This window comes from Calidris pugnax, unplaced genomic scaffold, assembly GCF_001431845.1.
Source record: "Calidris pugnax isolate Ruff unplaced genomic scaffold, ASM143184v1 scaffold32, whole genome shotgun sequence".
NCBI lineage: Eukaryota > Metazoa > Chordata > Aves > Charadriiformes > Scolopacidae > Calidris > Calidris pugnax.
Window position 1 is genome coordinate 3,911,375 of NW_015090783.1, and position 20,787 is coordinate 3,932,161.

The window sequence follows — 20,787 nt, forward strand, 5'->3', positions numbered from 1 at the left end:
TTGGGAAAAGCCCCACATACTGAAAAAGTGGAAGCTAGCTGTGATGTGTGCCTGCCTGGACTGAATTTAGCTGCACTCACATTGCTCGGTATTTAGCAGTGTGCAATGCAGCTGACTGTGTTTATTTAGCAGCTAAAATATGATTGGGGTTTTACTAGCTTTTACCAAATTGCACCTGTTTGAGACTGAGATGAGATCATTAGCCACTGACAACTAATGCACCTTTCGTGAGTGTAAGTCCAATTAAAGAGCTGTTACTTGCCTCTTGGAAATCCCTTTCGCTGTCTCTGAGCAGCCCTGTGCTTTGTTTTGTGTACAGGATACGGAAATTCTGAACACCGCAATTCTCACGGGAAAAACAGTGGCAGTGCCCATCAAAGTGGTCTCCATTGAGGAGAACAGTGCTGTGACAGACATCTCTGAATCTGTTGAGTGCAAATCCTCTGATGAAGACGTCATTAAAGTAAGTTCATGCCATGTATTAGCTTCTGAAATTTATGACTTTTTATACACAAAAGGATAATAGCCTGGGAGCAACTGCTAAATCTGCTGCTGCAAATTAATTGTACTAATGTTTGAAAAGCATAAGAAGGGGGATTTTTAAGGAAAGAAGGAGTTAGGTGCAACAGTAGAGCCACCCCACTGAGTTTCTGTAGAATTTCAGTGTTACAATTTTTATTTGTGTCCTAATTTTAAAATGTCCTGGTAATGTTACCTCAAGTCCTCTGTGCACAGAGTTCATTCACTGCAAAATCAGCTCTGCTGTTAGTACTGCCTCTCCAGATGTTTCTTATCACCTTTCCAGCTGTGATTATCACCTCACAGCTGCATCAGTGGAATGGATTGGATGAGTGTTCCCCAGCAACTGCAATGCAAAGTCATCCTGGTCGACTTCACATTCTGCTGAGAGCTGTTTTGAATTAACAACTTGATGTTGCACAGAAGCGGCTAGAAAGCATTCACATGACTGGTCCATCAGTTTAGCACCAGCAGCTTAATGTTGCACAGTAACAAACACCAGTGGGGTAGTATTGTCTTAAGGCAACACAGCTATTTCTGCTGTGAATATGTAGTGGAAGCCCTGAAGACAGTTCACAGCTGTGCAGGGAGTCAGTAAAAGACAATGCTCTGTATGAATCCCGTTGCACTTTCCACACGGGACATTCATGGTGCATGGTCTTTGAGCAAGGGTGATTTTACCCTTGGTCCATAAGCTCTTTTGAATAGAGGTTTAGTTATATTATGTGTTTTTTACAGCATATTGCACAGTGGGCTTTGTGATGGTACTCTTTAGGTGTCTTTAATATGCAATCAGCTCTCTTGGATGTAGAGTATACAAATAGTAATCCCACAGCGTTATGTATTACAGTCAGTTCAGTTTGTGGGTTCATGGAAAGCAATAAAACTCCTGTGAACTTGCAGGATCCAACAGTTTGCAGAATTTATGTAAAAGCATTTATTATACCAGTAAGCAAGTAGGTGGGAAAAATAGTCATACTTTGAACTAATGAAATCATTATAGAAGACTTTTACAGAAAGCTTTCTGCTTTCAGTGGATTCTTCAGAGCCAAACAAATCTCTTCAGTTTGCTGGAGCTTGAAGTGCTCCCATATATCAAATGCTTTAGAGTTTTTAATCTCAAAGAATTCCTGTTAACATTTTTCCAAAGGTAGCAACCTAACTACAAATCAAAGTAAAAGCTGGAATTTAATTAAGAGATCATCCTGATTGTAAGTTTTCTGGAAACCACATTCCTAAGTAAGAAAAAATGCAAGGTGGCATTCAGAAATCGAAGAAATAAATTCAGAAAAAGATTACTCTGATCATCCAGATTAGCCATCGTGCTTTAACAGCTTACAAAATTTCACCAAATTCTGCCAGCCCCATGGGGATTTCTTTTTGCCAACAGCAATAATGACCGGTGTTACTTCTTCCATTCGGAGGAAGACTCAGGTCAGGGAAAAAAAATATATAACTGGTGGGCATTTGTTATGCATCATAACATGATGCATAGAAAATGATAGCACAATGATTTCCCAAATTAAAATCCCTCTGCAAAAATATCTTCTGGTTTTTACAGATTTGGAACATATTGATCAAGGAGAAATTAAATTCCTAAATCTTACAAAAAAAAAGAAAAAGAGTGTTCTTGCAGTAATTGCGGTGCAGGCTGCACTATTGCAGTTCTCCAACAATTTGTTTGGAAAGAATGTTTTCTTGAAGCACTATGTCCTTTGATTAGCACTTGGGACCCTGCTGTGCTCTTCTCTTATTTTCTACAGAAATAATTTATCTCCACTAAAAGAGTTCCTTAAAATGGAGCCCATTTGCACTATCAGAACATTTTTAAGTGGCTTCTAGAAGCCTCTGTGTCTACCCACTCTGAAGCTGAAGAGAAACAAATAACTGGAGGCTACATGCAGTGTTTATTGGAATCGACTAGAGAAATTTTTCAGGTGTAATTTCTTTCTCTTCAGAAATGTTTTGAAATTGCTCAGATGAATAGAGAAACTATCTTCTGTGTATTTAGAAATATGTGCAGAGTCTCTAGAGGGATGCATCTGTGACATGAGTGCTGCTATAAAACATACAGCTAGTTAAGAGTTCAGTGAAATGCTTTGAACAAAACAGTTTTATTATCTCATCATAAATGAAAAAGAGCTTTTTTTTTTCAAAGCTAGAATGTTCCAGTTTCCAGGAAATTTCTTTAGATGGTGAAGTGAAGTTTGAGGTTCAAGTCAAATGGACATGTTCGTGTTGGTTCTGATTTTAAAAAGCACTCAGCTTCAAATGGAGCACAAAGGCCTTTCATCCTTAATTCATTCTGAAATTCGCCATCAAGCTTTTATGTTAAATTCTTTGGGTAGATCATCTTCCTCTGTAAAATGCTGTTTTAGAGACCTTGTTGTGAGTAACCTTTCTGTTTAGAAAAAAAAAGGAGTCCAGCCATCATAAATTTTATCTGCTGGGAAACGATCACAGTATCTGTGACAAAGAATGTGTGCTTGTGTTTACAGTTCATGTTCCCAAGCATCCCTGTCATAGCAGAATCAAAACATATTTACAGGTATGAAAGTCCGTAGGTTAATTTAACCCAAAAACTAAGGGGAAAAAAAAAAAAGAGTTGTTGATGAGAGCTATTTAATACTTAGACGCATTAACATCTAGAGGTTCACAGAGATATTTTTCTTTTATTTCAGTTGTGGGGGATTTCTGATAACTTTGGGTTCAGGGAAAGATACAGAATTAGGCTAGAAGTTGAAGACGAACAGAGCCTATTAGCATCTGGTTTGCAATATTTAGTCATCAAATAAACAACTGTCCATTTGTATGGTTATGTAAAGAGTCTAGAGGTAGTATTTCTGCCCAGCAATTTGAATGGCCATCAGATAAAAGCTTATTTATATTTATTTTTACAAGTGCCTTCAGTTTGGCAATTACATTATTCTCAGTAACAGAGCCCACTGGAAATCTAAGCCTAAGATATATCTGCAAGGAACAGGTAATAGTTTCCCCAATGATAAGCATGGTCATGAGGCAGCTGAGTGCAGTTTGTGTCCTGTCTTAATCTGCTGACAACTACTCCTTTTATTTTTTTTATTGTCTCATAGTTTCAACTCTTTACTTCCAAATTTACGGTTGATTTCATGAACTTTAAAAGTCTTTGAATGCTCTAGACCTTCACGCAGTGTCCAACCTTTTAAAAGTGGACACAAAATTTATCGCCACACTAAAGATCAAGCAACAGCCAAATTTTACTTTGCTAAGCTGGAATTTACCAATAGGATCCATATATCTGGATGCATTAATAGTAATTGCAGTTGCATGCGTAGGCTCCTTTTCATCTCCTGGAAATTCAAGCGGAATGCGGCTGCTTTTGCAGGTGCTTTTGTATGGGTTGTGCAAGAGCAAATACTGCTCCAGGTTCCCAGCTCACCTGGCTGCTAGAACCGATGCAGTGTCACACTGAAGAAGAGCAGAATTTCCAGAGACTTGCAATATCTTGTGACATTTCCAGATTGAAAACTCTTGATAATGCTTACAAACTTGAGGATATTTTTTTCCATTAAAATAACCTGAGTTCAAAAATCTTCAGTGCTATGTATATTTCAGAAGCTACTGTAAGCATCTTGGGTTTTTATTTTGCTTTTATTTTTTGTTGTTTGTGTTTTGGTTTTCTCCCATTGCTACATGAGGGCGTGCTGTATATGTGGTATTATATTCTTATTGTATTGCTGTTATTTATATTTAGTAGATTAAAAGCTTGATACTAGTCTCAGCATATTAGCCTTGAACCATACTCTAAAGATCTTATTTACTAATTTCTTTTTATTTTTAAATGGCATTAATAGCTTTGAGATATATTCAGGTAACATTAGTCCACACATACAGCTGCTGTAGTTGTCACTGGAAACAGAAACATGGATCTTCCCTTTAAGATGTCCCTCAGTAGTCGTTAATGAGCAGTGGGCTCTTGGTTTCATTGGTAATGATGAGCAGAGGATGACATTAACTGCAGGTAAAGGCCACTGCAGGAATGTTAGAAATTTCAGTTGGGAACTAAAATCCAGGACAGGGTGTCACAGCTGTCTGTCCCTTATCACCGTAGCTTGAAACAAAATTCCAGATCAAAGCAACACTGAACTGTTGGGGGCTGAAAATCTGGCTAGGGGGTTTTGTGGCTGAACTCTAGCTTAATAGCTAGAAAAGTCTAAAACTAATGCTGGTATCAACACTTTCAAAGCAATCGTGATGGGACTTACAGACACATGTCAAGGTTACAGATCTTGTTTAAAGGCACAATCCATTTACACACGAGTAACTTTACTGTGAATATTGCTGACATAAGGGAATATACTCATGAAATAATCGTTTAGGATTCAAAAATGTTTCAGAGATTTTGCCATTTGTGGTAGAAACAGTTTATGAAATGAAATGAAATTAATTCTTACTAAATAGACGCAAAGTCATGTTGAAATGTCTGCTGGCCATTTGTGAATCTATTCAGATTAAGGGCCAGTCTGGATGCTGTGTAATACATGATGCAGGAACGTCTCAGTTTGCCAGTAAGGAAGTTGACAGATGGACATTTTCATGAAAGATAAATAAATGTGTACTAATTGTAGTAATTTATTTTTTAAATTTTGTATCTGGAACCATACCACAATACCCTGTTTACTAAGGAAAAGTCATCAGCACTTCATTACTTAGATGATACTTTGCATTGTTTTCACTTTGATAGGCAGAGGAACCACTAGTTAGCAGCATCCATAGATATTTTTATCAAAAGTTAAGTTGTACATTTTTCTGCCAGTAGGTTGAATGGGTTGAATGCAGTTGCATTGAATGAGTGGCTGAGCTACAGGCAGCTATTAAAGAATCAAACTCTTAAGCCTCAGTCCTGTGCTCATTAAAGTGCTGCACTCATTAAAGCCATCAGCAAAGCTCACCCTGAAATTTTAATGGTATGGGGACAGTCCCTCAGGCTCCTTAATGTTTTGTCATAGTACCATCGCTATTCCAGAAAAAAATGTCATAACAGAAGTGAGATCAATGGATGCCCTTTCATCACATTGTTTAGGCACCAAATAGAAAGATACTCTGACCCCAATCAGTGACTGGGGCAATGTGGTCATTTGCTCTCTGAGCAAAGGGGCTGGGTGCCAGGGTTTGTAATTCAAAAGCAGGCTTCTGCCAGTAAGGAAAACCATACCTGGAAAAGTGTGGTTATTCACGCATGAGCAAGGCTGATACTCGTTAGTGAGAGAGCTGGTGGACTGATGAGGGATAGTGTCCTGCTGCAGCACCAGCTTCTGCAACCTGCTCTACTCACTGTAAGGGCTCAGCTGGTTCCTGGATCCCCTTCAACTTCTCAGACATTCAACCAAAAGAGAGCAAAACAGGTGCCCAGGGAATGGTGAGATGAGGACAGGCGATGAGAGAAACATTGCTGTGATGGAAGGGTGTGAAGTGTTATGTTAAAGGAAGTGCTAGTGCCAAAATACATTGATCCGTCAAAACCTGTATGAAGATGTATGGGAGTCGGGGGGTGACTGTCCTTAACTGGTGCACTGCAGTGTCAAAGGGTATGGAAGTGTTCAAGATTGTTGAGGAGGAGCCTAAATATCTGGTGTGTTGCTCTCCGCAGAGCTAAATCAAGATCTGGTCCGTTTCCTATTGAAATTACAGTGTTAAACCATGAGCATTGCAGAACTGATCTCGTAGAGAATCAGTGCGTCTGGTCCTAGACATAGCTTGGCAATAATTGTACTTGGTTCAGTGAAACATTATAGCAGATATTGCCAAAATATAAAAATGAGGAATCTCAAAAGTATCTGTCAGAGGAAAGCTGTCTGCTCAAAACAAAGCTTCCCGTGGCATGTAAGGTTTCTTCCCTGTGCTTTCTTACCAGCAGCATCTGGAGGCAGATAATGATGTAGTGGCTTGTGATGAAGTGTGATGCAGATGGTGATTTCAAGGAGAAGCACAGTTTTAGAAGATTTCATCCCATTAGAAAACCTGGCACGTCATGGGCATGTTACATTTTCCCTCATACCTTTCAACTCCTGCTGCATCATACAGCAGGGTAAGCATCCAAACTTGCGTTGCATTTCTGCACCTCAGCATGCACATACGTTCCTCATATAGGGTTTTGTTGCAAAACCTTCAAGACTCAGGATTTAGGGCTTCGCATTATGTTTTTAGTGTAGGTTATAGGAGAAAATAAAAACAAGGGGCTGACTAGAAAGGACTGGTTGTTCCTACTAGCTTTTTTGATTGAGGAAGAACGCTAACTTCCAATATAAAGCTCTTACAGTGAATGTAATGCAATCGATTTATTGCTTATTTTTTACTTAGGTCAAATAAAACTGTATTTGGAGTTTGTTAGCCCCATACAACTGTTGTAGAGCTGAGCATGCTGAATAATGAGTAGATGGATAAACTGGTTAAAACAGGGCTCATTCCTAACTCAACCCTGTAAAACAAAGGGAGAAATTAAAAGTCACACCAGATAGGGTTTCCAGGAATCCAGTGTGGTCTAATAACAGACAGGCCATATTCTGTGCAGTCACTTTAATGTAATGCTCTCTACTGTGATTTTCTGGCAGTCCTGCAAGATTCAGTGAAAGCATGGAGGGGTCAATCTGAACAACAGCAGCTACTGCCTGTCCTCCTCCGCTGTAATTTGCAGGGCAGCTACTCGTGGAGGGTTGATGCCTCTTTCAGATACGTCAGCCCACACAAATTGTAGCAGTGCTCTTATTTAAAAAAAATAATAAGTTGTTGTGTAACCATCTGGAAGGAGCTTACAAAAGTTGGACTGCCTCTCCTAAGGTGCTTGAGTTTCATTTTTAGGCTTGCAAGCCTTCCCTTGGTTAGCTCCAGGATCAGAAGCTGAAAGCTCAGTCCATGTGACAATGCGCTGAGTGCCAACACAGATATGCTGCTTTTGGGGTCTGTGCTAGGGTCTCAGCACAGGGCTATAGGAACACACACACAGCGAGCGTGGGATCTCTGTCACATCCACTGCATGGTGCAAATACCCACAAGGTCCACCACAAATGACCTTCCTGAAGTTTATGTTTGGTAGCTGATGAACTGCAAATACCGTTCCTACTCCCCACACCCTAATATAGCCTTGGAAGCCCTCAAAAGCAGAAGCTGTATCTCTTTGTGAGTCCAAACCCCGTAGCATGTTTCTCTGATGGCTCATCTTTTTTCTTCTGATACTATGAGTTCCTGTGATCTGTGAAACAGAAAAGCTTTAAAAACAGGAAAGTCACAGCATGGAAATTCCATTGTTTTGCTGTTCTGAAGCCCTGTGACTTTCTAGGTTTTTCTTCTGGCAAATCTAATATGTTATGTTATATTCTGAACAGAATTGCAAATAGAAAGTCTGCCTTCTTGCCCTCCTCCATACTTTTCATAGTACTATGATTTACTGGGATCAATATACATCAGTAGAGTGGAAAAACTTCAGAGGAGCTTTAGAAAAATGAATCTCTACCACACACTTCTGTCAGATGCAAATAACTGCATATATCCAGCAATACATGGAGCTTTCAGAGAAGATGTTATATCATTAATGTATACCACTACTCCCCAAGCAGTCAGCCTCTGTGGAAATTGAAACTCGAAATTGACATGGTCCGAGATACTTAAATTCCGCAATAGAAGTTGTAAATACCTTGCCATCACATAGTATGCAAAAATGTCAAGGGCAGCTAAAGAAACTTTTAAACCATATCCTTGCAGACTGCTTTCCCTCTCTTCTCATGCCTTCACCCACCTCACTGCCTGCGTTAGTGATGTCAGTATGGAGAACCTATACATCCCAAATGAAAAATCAAAGCGGAATGGCAATAACAGTGCCTCAAGTTCCACAGAAAGTGCTTCAAAATCAACTTCAAAGCTGCAAGATCAAGACCAGAAAAGTAAATGTGAGAAATAACATTAGTCTTGTGACAGGTATAGAGACGATGGGGAGATAAAGCAGTTTTCTCCAGACCTTTCTAAGTAAGACAGTGAGAATAAGTGGTTCACTTCTCATCTTCTTTTCTGCCAATAGCTGTAATTTCCACATTGTGAATTTGTATGTTGTAGACACATATTAAGTTAGAAAATTACAAGCATTGTGATGTTCTCAAATGTGCAACTACTGTCCACAGTATGTAGATGGAATTAAAATTCCCTGCATTCACCCTGTGATCCTGCTTTCCCATGCAAGATATTTGGGGCCGTATATAGTCTGGCCTATCCCTAGTGAGTAAGAGCCAAACTCTCTGTTCAGCCCCATTTTCAGAAATTACTTGACTCGAGAGTGCACAAAACAAGACAGATTTTGTTTTACGTGATAATGCTAGCTGCAGAGAGCTCCTGTGGCTCAGCGCAGCTACAGTTCAGCTTCAAAAGCTGGTCATTTGGGAGCAAATATATGCCCTCCAGTCTCAGCTGGCATTTTGTGCCCCTTTTACTCTCTCAGTTCTGTCGTAGTGAATGATATTCAGTTAGTTAAATGTATTGCTTCTGCTCTGCAAAGCTGCCAGCAAAATCTTTGTAATGAGATTAGATAATGTACAGCCTTTTCCCTAAGAAATGCTCTCTAGCTTTGGGGGTTTTCTACTTAGTTTTGCTAATCTGGCTGCTGATACTGAACATGCAGACCCTTCTCAGCAGAGAGAGTCCAAATTGCTTCTAAACTGTGGCCCTGATTTTACAGAGTTCTCCTCTACTTTGATGCTCTGGGCTCGATCCCCGTGTTATTAGTGTGGGTTGCTGGGAACTTTGCCTGAGGACTGATCGCAGGGACTGAAACCGCATTTGGAATGTGGCAGCTGTTTACAAGCACAAACAACACCAACGCACAAACCCTGTTATCCATCAAAAACTGCAGACAGTTCGTTCTAAGAGAGGCAGAATGAGGCTTAAATCGGGTATTAAAGTGTAATACCTGCCCTGCTCCCTCATCACTGCTTCCAGACTGGGAGTAATTATTCCTCAACTAATTCAAGAAACAAGCTCATTCTTTTTCTTTTGATGGGTCGTAGGTAAAACCAACTCTCAGGGTTATTCTTGCATGTAATGTGAAAAAATCAGGCCTTTCATTTATTAAGATGACAGTCTTACCAGTGTTAAGTCTGTGTTACTGTATTTACCTTTGTGCTCGCCCTGTGAGGGGAGCTTTTGGCTTCACTTTCCAAGTCACTGAGCACAGTAGTCAGTGGGAATGAGGGGTGGCTCTGGCAAGTCAAGTTACACTAGCAATTAGCAGCTCCTATAATGGATACTTCCATTTTACAGGCTCCTCTAGCAGTGTCACAAAGCTGTAAATATCATTCCAGAGATCATGGAAGAACTCAAGTCTGAATCTTTAACTCTTATCACACTTAAATAGCTTAACATGAAAAAATGAATGGTATGGGCCTTGAGACAGCTTCCGTTTTCCAGTAGTAGGTTATTGATTATTCAGGAATATGCAGCCAGGCATTGAAATCCTTCTTATGAAGCAGTTACAGTCACCTAATGTTCATGTAGTTTAGTATTTCCTTTATATATAAAACCATAGTGTTTAATTGGAATCAAGGCTAGAGAACCATATAGAGTCTCTCTCAAAACCTCTGGAATTTAATAGAAGATAATTCCCTTGCTACAGAGAATGTTGTTAAAAAAGTATCTTTGAAGAAATTCTATAGCAGGGACATGGATATTACAAAATTCTAAAGGATTATCCAAAAAAAGCTTGTGGAACTATTGTCACTGTCTATTATTTTCTATATGATAGTATGTAAGTGTCAGTATATTCAGTGGTTAAGTCATTCTGGTGCTCTGTATTCCTTAATGGAATGAATGACTTTGTGCACAAGGCGTAACCTGCATGAGCTTCAATTGCCCTTCTGATATGTAAGAGTGATGATACTGAGCTGAAATACAAGGAGTATCGTATATTTAGAAAGTGCTGAGCATCACTATTCTTTACTAATTATCCTGGGGTTTTTTTCAGTGAAATTGAGATTCCTTTAACAGATACTAGAAAAATCTTTTTGTTTATACAAGTGCTTTCATAAATATTTAAACATTTATGTAACCTTTGAATATCTTAGCAACATTTACATTAGTATAACAGAAATGGGTAAATGAGTTTACACACAAAAATACAAGATGCTTAACCTGATGAATACAAGCAGGACATCTACCATTATCGTATCTCCTCATTTCTGTTCAGTCTTAAAGGTCTGAGACTTTTTAAAGTCTTTTATACTCAGGGTGTATAATTAGGGATTCTACCTAGATAATGCCTGACAAATTTGCAGTGTTCATAAACTTGACAGGATTGCCATATTAAAAACTAATCTTTTTGTCCTTCAGAACTGTCCTTCAGAGACCTGTTGGTATGAGCTGATGTCTCCAAAGGTGGAAAACCACCAGGGGAATAAGGAAGCTCAGACTAGACTCAGAGAGTCGGCACCGCTTATTTATTTTTAGGTCTTATAGTCATTCTTTCCACTCCTGTATATAACAGATATGAAACATAACAATTTTTGAGTTCCCCATCTTTTGAAAGACAGCCTTAGTTTACATTTGACATGAAATTTGTCTTTTGTAAACTATCTGCCGCTGCCAGTAATTGAATGGAGATTTTTGGAGACATCTGTAGCCGCATTTAACCCAGCAAAACAGGAGTATTCTTACAGAAGTGTCAACAGCCCCTTTATGGCTGTACAGTCCATTGCAGTACATTGTCACATCCTTCATGGTGACTTGAAGCAGCTCATGCTCCCTTCTTGCAGTTCTGCAATACAGAGGTCATGGTGGGATCAAGACCTTAATCTGAAAGGAGTAAGTAAAGAAGATGCAGAGGATTTGCATTTGACTGGTAATGGTACTAGGAATCTCCTTAATATTCACTGCAGGTACTGTGCATTGCCAGGTGGAAAGGTACATTCGCTCCCCAGATCACAAAGTCACATAGTGCCATAGGTAGTGATTCAGGACTGACTCTCTCTTGATTTCCAAGCAGTAGTTTTCTCTGTCAGCTCAATAAAATGTGATTTGTTCCAGAGAGAATCTATCCAAGTCATTTGGAAAGGCAGTGGCCTTTGTTACAAAGAGCTACAAAAATATAATGCCAGAAAGAAGAAAGACAAAGAAGAAATCTCTAGAGAATTGTGCTTAGCCCTGCCTTTTGCTGTCTAGCTTCTTTATTTTAGTTTTAATCTGGAGAGAGAAGTTAGAAAAATAGGGAAAAAAAAGTGGGGAAGTAGCTGAATGCAGCTTAATAATGAAAGAAACTGCTGAAGTAGCATCAGAAAGCTCTTTAAAATGGAAAACTTCTTGCTGATCTGCTACGCAGAATGGGAAAAAAAAACAAAAAAACCTATCACTTAAAGGTGGTGGCTAAGCACGCTTTCCCTTCATCCTCTCTCACTTCTGATTCCAAAGATAAAAAGCACTTTCAGGGGAAAAATGCTTTCATAGTAAAAGCATAAATACTACAGGAGATGAGAGACAGAGGGCTGCGCACAGAGTCTCCAGCCTCTATTAGGAACTTCCTTAAGGTCCTGTGGGCAGGACTCACAGATGAGAGCCAGTCATTGTACTGTTCAGTGACCTTCCAGGAGCATTGCAAACCCTGGAGGGAAACAGAGAGATACTTTTATCTATGAAAAATGCTTAAACAAATATACTCTTTTAATTAAAAAGAATTTGAATTCTAATATGATCCAGTTTAATTTATTACTCTTTTTCATCTCCTTTCCATTCTTCCTCTGTGATTCCATGCAACAGTGGTTTAGGTTGTCCATGCCAGTCTTGTGTTTCCATCTCTCTTAACCCCACATGTGAAAAGATCAAAACAGTTTTACCAAGTCTACTTTGAATAACTCCAAAACCACGTTGACTGTGATATTATTTCCATCTCAGTTAATCTGAGCTAGGGGGGTCTGTTGTTGCACCATATAACCCCTACCCTTTTTTGTGAGAGGTGTCTGCTTAGCAAATCAGACCTTACACATGGCTTGCTGATGTTGTAAACTGTAGCAGAATCAGTACGTCTGGATTTGTTCTCAGAGGCTGAGAAATCCTTTTTTTTTTATTTTTTAAGTGACACTGTGTGAGACAAGGGCAAGGGAAGCAAGCCCACTTGCTCTCATTGTGCTTAGCCTGCTATAGCTAAGCTTAGCTGAGGTGTGTTGCTTACAGGAGCTGTAGACTATGGAATAGCTTTAATTGAATGTTTCTTGAAAAGGATCCTTAATCCCGTACATCCGGAGAGCACACACATATTGTGAATTATACACAGAGATACTGTTCCCTTCTCCCTTTCATCTCCTGTACAGCACTAGTTGGGAAGTCTGTTGCCTTTCTTTGTCAAAAACAATCAATGTTGTTTCAAGAATGGATACCTGAAAGCACAATAGTTAAAATGCATACAGTAATACAATCCAGTATAAGCTTTTCTCCTCCTGTACTTTCTGTGTGCTACCTCTTTATCAGTAATACAGGAACAGAATAAAGAGCATGTGTAAGGACATTAGCAATGCTTGTACTTTGTGAAAAGAGTAATGTTTTTCTCAATGCAGCTCATAAAGATCTGCCACTATTGCTGATGCATGTCCAGTAATAAATATTGTCCTGTAGCAATTTTAAAGGCTGTGTGGTAGCTACAACAGCCACCTCCTTAGAATGCTGTGTATATTTGTTTAGCCATTTGTTTGTCGCATACCCATGAAGGCATATAGCAGCTTTACAAATACAGATGGAGATTGGATCTCAGCCCAGAACCATTTAGGAATTGCAGTTTTGCTACTATTGTTATTGTGTTTTTTCCTTGGCAGTCGCATTTGTTCTGCTACTGACAACATTGGGCTTTAGATAATATTACATCGTACATCTAAACCAGACCTGGTCAGTCTGAAACTGAGCATGTTATCAGAAATCTTTTATCAGCACGTGCATGTGGTTTACTCTGTGCATAAACAAGCAACTTGTACCACTAAGAAAGTTCATTCGTTTGTCTTGGAGATCAAGTCCGTAGAAATTAAGAGGATGGAACCAGTTTCAGGGTGGCAATGGCTTCTCCTTCAAGCAGAATTAAATCTTATTGACAAGGCTGCCAAAAGGTTCTTCTTGAGGGAATACAGGGCTGAAGAATGGAAAATGGGGAAGTGGGGAAAATGGACAGAAAGAGTCGAATTGGCTTTCCTGAGGCTACTGAGAGAGACAGAAGTTAGAGTCTGTGTAAGCCAGGACTTCCTTGTGTCCTGAACATCAGGTTGTGCCATAGGTAACATTTGTATGCGGTGTATTGTTTAGATGTGTACTCCTTTTAACTTCAGCCATCTAGAATTAGGTATCTGGTCTAAGATATTTTGCAGGGTCTCCATCTCTGGTGGAGAGACACGGGCAGCTGTAGGGAGAGGTGTAATAACACGGCCAGACATTGAGAGGGGGGAGTCACCCACTGGCCATTCCAGTTTCCATGCAGCTGAGACAGCAGCGAGATAACGGGCTTGTGTTAGACATCAGTAGCTCAAATACAGGAGCTGAATGCTCCCAGTATGTCCTAGCAGCTGGGTACTGCTCCGGGCAGGAATGTCTCTGTGCTCAGGAAGCCAAGGTGGTGACTCCTGACATGTAGCCCTTGCTCACCTGTGCAGTTAGAGTTGTTTTCATGAGAAACATTTTCATGATGCTTCCTCTCCCTGGGTGAAGATGATGCAATGGCACCATAGAAAGCAAGAGCAGCCCATCTAGGGAAGAGTTCTGAATCACTGCATGGTATTATATGTTATATTATGCAGCTCTGCTGCATAGTACTTTTAGATTAGATCAAATAGTCACTCTGAAACAGCCTAGTGTGAACTAAATCCTTTTCTGTATTGCCATTCAATTTAATACATGTAAAAATAGGGCATGCCATTCATAGTGAGAAAATGAAGACATTTCTGCCACACATCAGTAGCTCAAATACGGGAGCTGAATGCTCCCAGTATGTCCTAGCAGCTGGGTACTGCTCCGGGCAGGAATGTCTCTGTGCTCAGGAAGCCAAGGTGGTGACTCCTGACATGTAGCCCTTGCTCACCTGTGCAGTTAGAGTTGTTTTCATGAGAAACATTTTCATGATGCTTCCTCTCCCTGGGTGAAGATGATGCAATGGCACCATAGAAAGCAAGAGCAGCCCATCTAGGGAAGAGTTCTGAATCACTGCATGGTATTATATGTTATATTATGCAGCTCTGCTGCATAGTACTTTTAGATTAGATCAAATAGTCACTCTGAAACAGCCTAGTGTGAACTAAATCCTTTTCTGTATTGCCATTCAATTTAATACATGTAAAAATAGGGCATGCCATTCATAGTGAGAAAATGAAGACATTTCTGCCACCTTCAGACTTTTAAACCTATATTCAATGGTCTGAGAGAGAAGCCTAAACAGACAGATGGGTCAGGTATGGTAGTACTTTGTACTGTTTTCAGTCAACAGAGCCCAGTTACAGGGTAACCCACTTAGGGAATGAGTCATAGAAATATTTGTATTGTGTTCTCTGAAATTTCCTTTTGCAATCTCACCATCAAATATTTTACCAGAGTGTGAGCAGTGCCTAAACCTGAGAGAGGATACAAATGGGATGTGTATATCAAACTGGGAACAGTTTAGCTCCTGTGTCTGTGGTCACAGAGGACACCCATCTGTTTGATTAGACTGGGGCCATCAGCATTTCTAGCTGATAATCTTCATTTGAATAAAATGGTGTCCGGAATGGGAGTGGGGATAAAAAGGAACAGATGATAATATAAATATATGTTCAGGTGGGGAGACACATTGCCACCACTAATGATACTCATTATGGGTGATGAAACAGAATTCTGACGGGATGGGAGCAGGAAGAGGAGTTGAAGAGATCTGCTGGGTTTACTGTTAATTTCTGCAGACATGGCAGCTCATTTAGTAAGGTAACAGCTCCCATTGCTAGCCACTTAATGTATGATTAATGTGCCACAGGATTTCCCTAGACATTTATGACACCTTTAGGAATAGATATGACAATGACTTTATCACATGGAGTCACTTCATACTATCTGCATCCCTCTTAATGATTTATATATTCAGGAGTGATTTTATCACTAGTACTCAGTAACGTAATAAATGAGAAAACTCAATGGTCTGTAAATTACAACATTGATTAAAGAAGTGATTAGTGATATAACTCTTACATGACTATGATAATGCATGCTTATATTTCAGGACAGCATTTACATGTTAATGATAAATCCACTGCAGTGTTTAGAAGTACTTTACAGCTTTAATCAAAATGTAAACATTTATAAACAGATAATGTTTATTGTGGAGGAAATGAGTAGGCTTCTGTTACTCTTCGGTGGATGAAATCCACTCCAGAGCCAGCTTTGTCTTGAAGACTGAAAGCAGCATCACCCCCTGATGAATGTGCTCATCGAGGTAGAGCTTTGATTTGCTGCTTGCCTCCATTGAGACCTGTTTTGGTTTGTTGGGTTTCTCTTGACCAAGCTGTGAAGGAGCCTTGCTCATTATGAATTCCACAGCACTGCGATCAGCTGGTGGCTCACTGCATAACAAACCAAAAGTCAACCACCAGCTTCATAAATAGTACGCAGTCTTCAGGCATCTCCAGCATAATTATGCCTCCTGAGCCAATGGATTTTTGTGTTCAGCTGCTGCCATTGTAAAAGGCCATCATTAACATTCATAAAGAGAAGGGAGCCTTTTTTGTTTGTTTTTGTTTCTGAGATGCCAGGGTTACTCTTTGAGCTCATTTTGTTGCAGTGATTACCTTTTCTTTTTTCTCTCTCTCTTCTTCCCCCTTAGGTTTCTGACAGATGTGACTATGTTTTTGTCAATGGCAAAGAAATGAAAGGCAAGGTGAATGCACTTGTGAACTTCACGTATCAGTATCTGAGTGCTCCTCTGCAAATCACAGTCTGGGTTCCACGCCTGCCTCTTCAAATTGACATTTCGGACACAGAACTGAGCCAGATCAAAGGCTGGCGAGTCCCTGTTGTTTCCAACAAAAGGTGGGTTTGAGTTGCTAATTTTTTTGGATATTTTTGTAAAATGAATGGAGTTTATTTTAACTCTCAGCAAGAACAGCTGCAGCACCTGCACCCAAAAGGCAGCATCTTTCCCTGAGGAACAGCAGTACTGTAATCCCCAGCTTTGCACCCGTTATCTGCAGATATAATAAAGCTTTTTAAAGTTGTGGGAATTTTTCTTCTGTGCGTGTGTCTGTCCTGTGCAACAGAGCATGGTCTGGTGCTTTAGTAGGAACCACTTAGAGTGTTGCTGTTGTTCAGGCTGTCCCCATGCTAGGTAGCCATGAATCACCATTGATCCAACAAAATAGAAGGGAGGGCTGCTATTTAAGGGGGTTAGCATTCTAAGGTTTTCACTAATGTTCTTGAAAACATTTCTTTATGTTTCAATTTCTTATGAAAAAAGACCAACCAGAGACAGTGATGATGAGGATGAAGATGAACGGAAAGGAAGAGGATGCACTCTGCAGTACCAGCATGCTATGGTGCGAGTCCTCACCCAATTTGTAGCTGAGGATTCTAGCCCTTGGGGTCAGCTGAACTACTTACTGGGCTCAGATTGGCAGTTTGACATTACGGACCTGGTGATGGATTTTATGAAACTGGAGGATCCTCACATTGCCAAGCTGCAGGAAGGCAGGATTTTGATCGGTCGGGAAGTAGGAATGACAACGATGCAGGTACTGTGCTCTAAACTACCACATTCTGCCATTCTCATAGGGAACCTGTGTGGGGGCATAAATAGCAATTGTCTGCTGTCTTGAAGCATGATAATTTCTCATTACATTCTGGCAACCTTCTAGAGTGTCACACACAGCATTAATGCAACAACATTGACGCAAGCCAGATGTGGTCCGAGGCATGCAGCATGGCCAAGAGCTGGAAGCCATAGAGCCTTCAGAGATGTTTAGGAGAGGCAGCACTTCCAGGTTCAGTGAGAAGTCAGAGTTCTTGCCCAATGTGGATGCAGGCTACCACCAGTCAGCTGATGCGCCCCATTTTGACTTTTTGAGACAGAGATCTTTAGATTGTGTCAAGTTTCTTTTGACTTTTTTAAACATTAATTCAGGGGGGAAAAAACCCAACCTGGTTAATGACGCTGAGAGGCACAAGCAGCCAACACCATATCCCAGTTCTGTCCCAGCTGAATCCTTACTAAGCCAATGCACAAATGAAAAAATCGCTGATCTCAGCTGTAGATATGAGATGGGGAAGGTGGAGAAGACAGTATGTGCGTGAACTAGCTATCCTTAGTTCCCTAAAGATAGCAGTATGGCCCTTAGTTTCATTAAAAGGAAGGTTATCCTACTACCTTGATGTTCCATCAGATACAGAAAAGATAGAGAAATGAGAATTTCTAGGCAAAGAAGTGAAGGATAAATCCTAGATGTTGCTCACCTCTCTTTGAAATGGTTGGGAAGTAAATGTGATGAGCTCATCCATACTGGACACAGAATAACAGGGAAGAACACAACTGAGAGAGTACAGCTCTCAGTATTGGATGTTCTTAGCTGTAACCTCTCTACTGAATGTTTTTCCGAGCCAGCTAATGAAATCAGACTGCTTTTTCAGTGTGCTCTGCCATTTCATTTCTATGCATAAAGCTTTGGAGACAAGAAGGGATGATGACCTTAAGAAAGGTCATTTTAATTGATCGGCCTTTTCCTAAGTTGATTCTTTTGTGTTTCTCCAAAGGTTTTGTCTCCTCTGTCTGACTCCATCCTGGCAGAGAAGACAGTGACTGTGTTAGATGACAAAGTGACCATAACAGACCTTGGAGTGCAGCTGGTGGCTGGGCTTTCACTCTTTCTTCAGCCAAGCGCTGCAAGTAGTCGGGCTATTGTGGCTACAACCGTTGCCCAAGAGCTGCTTCATACTCCTAAGCAGGTAGTGTACCCTCCATATTTACTATTGTTGCCTTTTAGGATGGGGCAGTATTTTCTCCATGTGAAGTGTGAATGACAATTCATAACAAGTTTAGAAGTTAGGCTTTAAAGTATTGGTGTAGTACGTGTCCGTGTCAATTGCTTTCCTCTAGAGGTACTCTGAAATTGTCTTTTCATTTCTTCCCTTCAAATATGGACTACATCTGCAGTAAAAGTTCTGACTACACTGAAGTTTATATTATTTAAATTTTTAATACCCTTTCTTGAAATGGTGCAACATCTGTTATTTTCACAACACAGGCTGTCTTTGGACAGTGATCCTTGTTTGCTATATGAGCATGCCCTTGTTTTCCATGCCAGAGAGCACCAAGCTCTGTGTGTCACAACAGTTTAGTATTTTGAAGAGCTATAAAATAGAGGCAGAAGATAGCCAAATACAGTCACAGAAGACTGCCAGGCTCCTCTCTCCTTTTATTTTCAGTGGATTTTAGGGGGTTCACCATTCAGTTCATTAGGGTATCACTGCATTGTTCCTACATAATTTAAGTCATCAGATTTCCATCTCTGTAAAGGGGGTCTTTGAAGCAGTATGTTTCAGGTCACAACCCGCTTGGAAAAGAAGACTGGAAAGTACGACCACACCAAGGCAAATAGTTGCTCTGGAACAGACTAAAAACAAGGGTCCGTAGCAGTGGAACAAGTTGTGTGTTCATTGCTCTTTTAGTCTGCTCATTTGAAGAGGGGGACTGGGGACCATGCAATTAACTCTGTCCACAGCTACTCTTCTCACAGAAGCTGTATTTCATCTCACACAGATAGGGAGAGGTCTCAAGTCAAGTTTTATGGCCCATTTTCATGATTATTGCTACCTAATTTTCTGGAACATAAAAATAATTTAGATTGTTTTATAACTTAGTGACAGGAAAATGTCCAAGCTAGAAGGACATGCTGCCCATCTGTTCCATTTACTGCATCCTGTAAACATAAGAACCTTATGTAATTAACCCATTTATACCCTTCTCCGGGGCTTAGAAACCATGTCTGACATATTGTCTTCAGACAAAGACTGTAAAAGCAAAAGCTAAAGCATGTCTAACCCAATTCTGTTATGTAGGACAGAGCACCATTTGTCCTGCAGTATCTTGGAAGAATCATGGCTTTGATTGCAGATAAAAGAGCTTGTGAATCTGGAAAGGTTGCACAGATATATTGTCAGCTTCTCAGATTTATAGGTGATGTGTCCTGAGTATGCAAAGATATTTATCAACATCAGGTTATGGCAGATTATGACAGGGCATTTTAGTAGTGCACAACGTGACATCTCCCATTGTGTTATGGCATGGCAATATGATATGATGTGTCATTATATGTCACTACAATTGGCAAGTTATGAAATAATGGAAAAGAGTAAAAATGTGTAAACGTGATTTGTTTTGAAATTATTTTTCACAGCATCTGTGTTATGGAACAATTTTAGTGAAATATTTTGTTGAAGCTGATGTTCTTTTGCGAGACAATTTCCATTTCCTCAGTGGCACGTTTCTGACACAGAAGTGACTGGACAGATCAGGCTGTCATTCAGAGCAATGGCTTCTGCTTCTGGTACTGCTGGGCAGCGTGGGATGATGCTGTCCCTCCTGTCCTCTTCCTGGTCCTACAGATAGCGCTACTGCATCATGTTCACTGAAGGTACTGACTGGTAAAACAGGAGGCAGGAGAAAATCAAGCAATTTTTCTCAGTAAAAGCAGTTTAAAATCTGTTGTTTCTTCTCCAGACTCCATCTGAGAAAAAAAAAGGGACCTAGACTTTATTAGAAGGCAGTGGAAAACCTTCTCTACAGCAGGATCTGGAACACCCAGGGAAATCTGGTTGCTTAGTAGCAATCACAAGTTTGTCAGTTTTTCCCACTCCTATGCACAGCGTCTTCTGTCCCAGTTTCATGCAAACACAGAGCAGCGTGTTCTTGTGGAGTCCCACTTCAGTCTCTGCTTCTCCTCCCAGCTCCTCTAGTCTGGAGCCTGCCCATCCCTTCTGCTTGTCTTCCCACCACCTCCTCTTCAACCAGGAGTAAGAGCAGTGTCCTGCCGGCTTCCCAACTGAAGGCTTTGCTGGGAGCATCACCCCTCACTGTGGGGAATTTGTGAGGGTCCATTCCTCAAGCACTGTGGGTGTTTGCAGTCCTCATCCTGGTCATGCCAGGTCACTGTGGAACCTGGGCACAGTGCATAGGTACAGGGACACTTTGGCAGTGCCTTCGTCCCAGGGGCCTGAGCTAATCCCACATACTGTGCAGTTCACATCCTGCTTTACTGTAAAGCCACTCATTTGTTC

General features: G+C 40.5%; 1 protein-coding gene across 1 annotated transcript in view; it reads left to right on the forward strand.

Moving 5' to 3' along the window:
- The window catches only part of LOC106898998 (transmembrane protein 132C-like), a 150,278-nt gene that overhangs the window by 121,344 nt on the left and 8,147 nt on the right, over positions 1-20,787 (forward strand). Inside the window, exons 4-7 of the mRNA XM_014960623.1 lie at positions 320-463; positions 16,346-16,551; positions 16,976-17,249; positions 18,265-18,456. Of these exons, the coding sequence (XP_014816109.1) occupies positions 320-463; positions 16,346-16,551; positions 16,976-17,249; positions 18,265-18,456 (816 nt within the window). The remainder of the gene's footprint in view (positions 1-319; positions 464-16,345; positions 16,552-16,975; positions 17,250-18,264; positions 18,457-20,787) is intronic.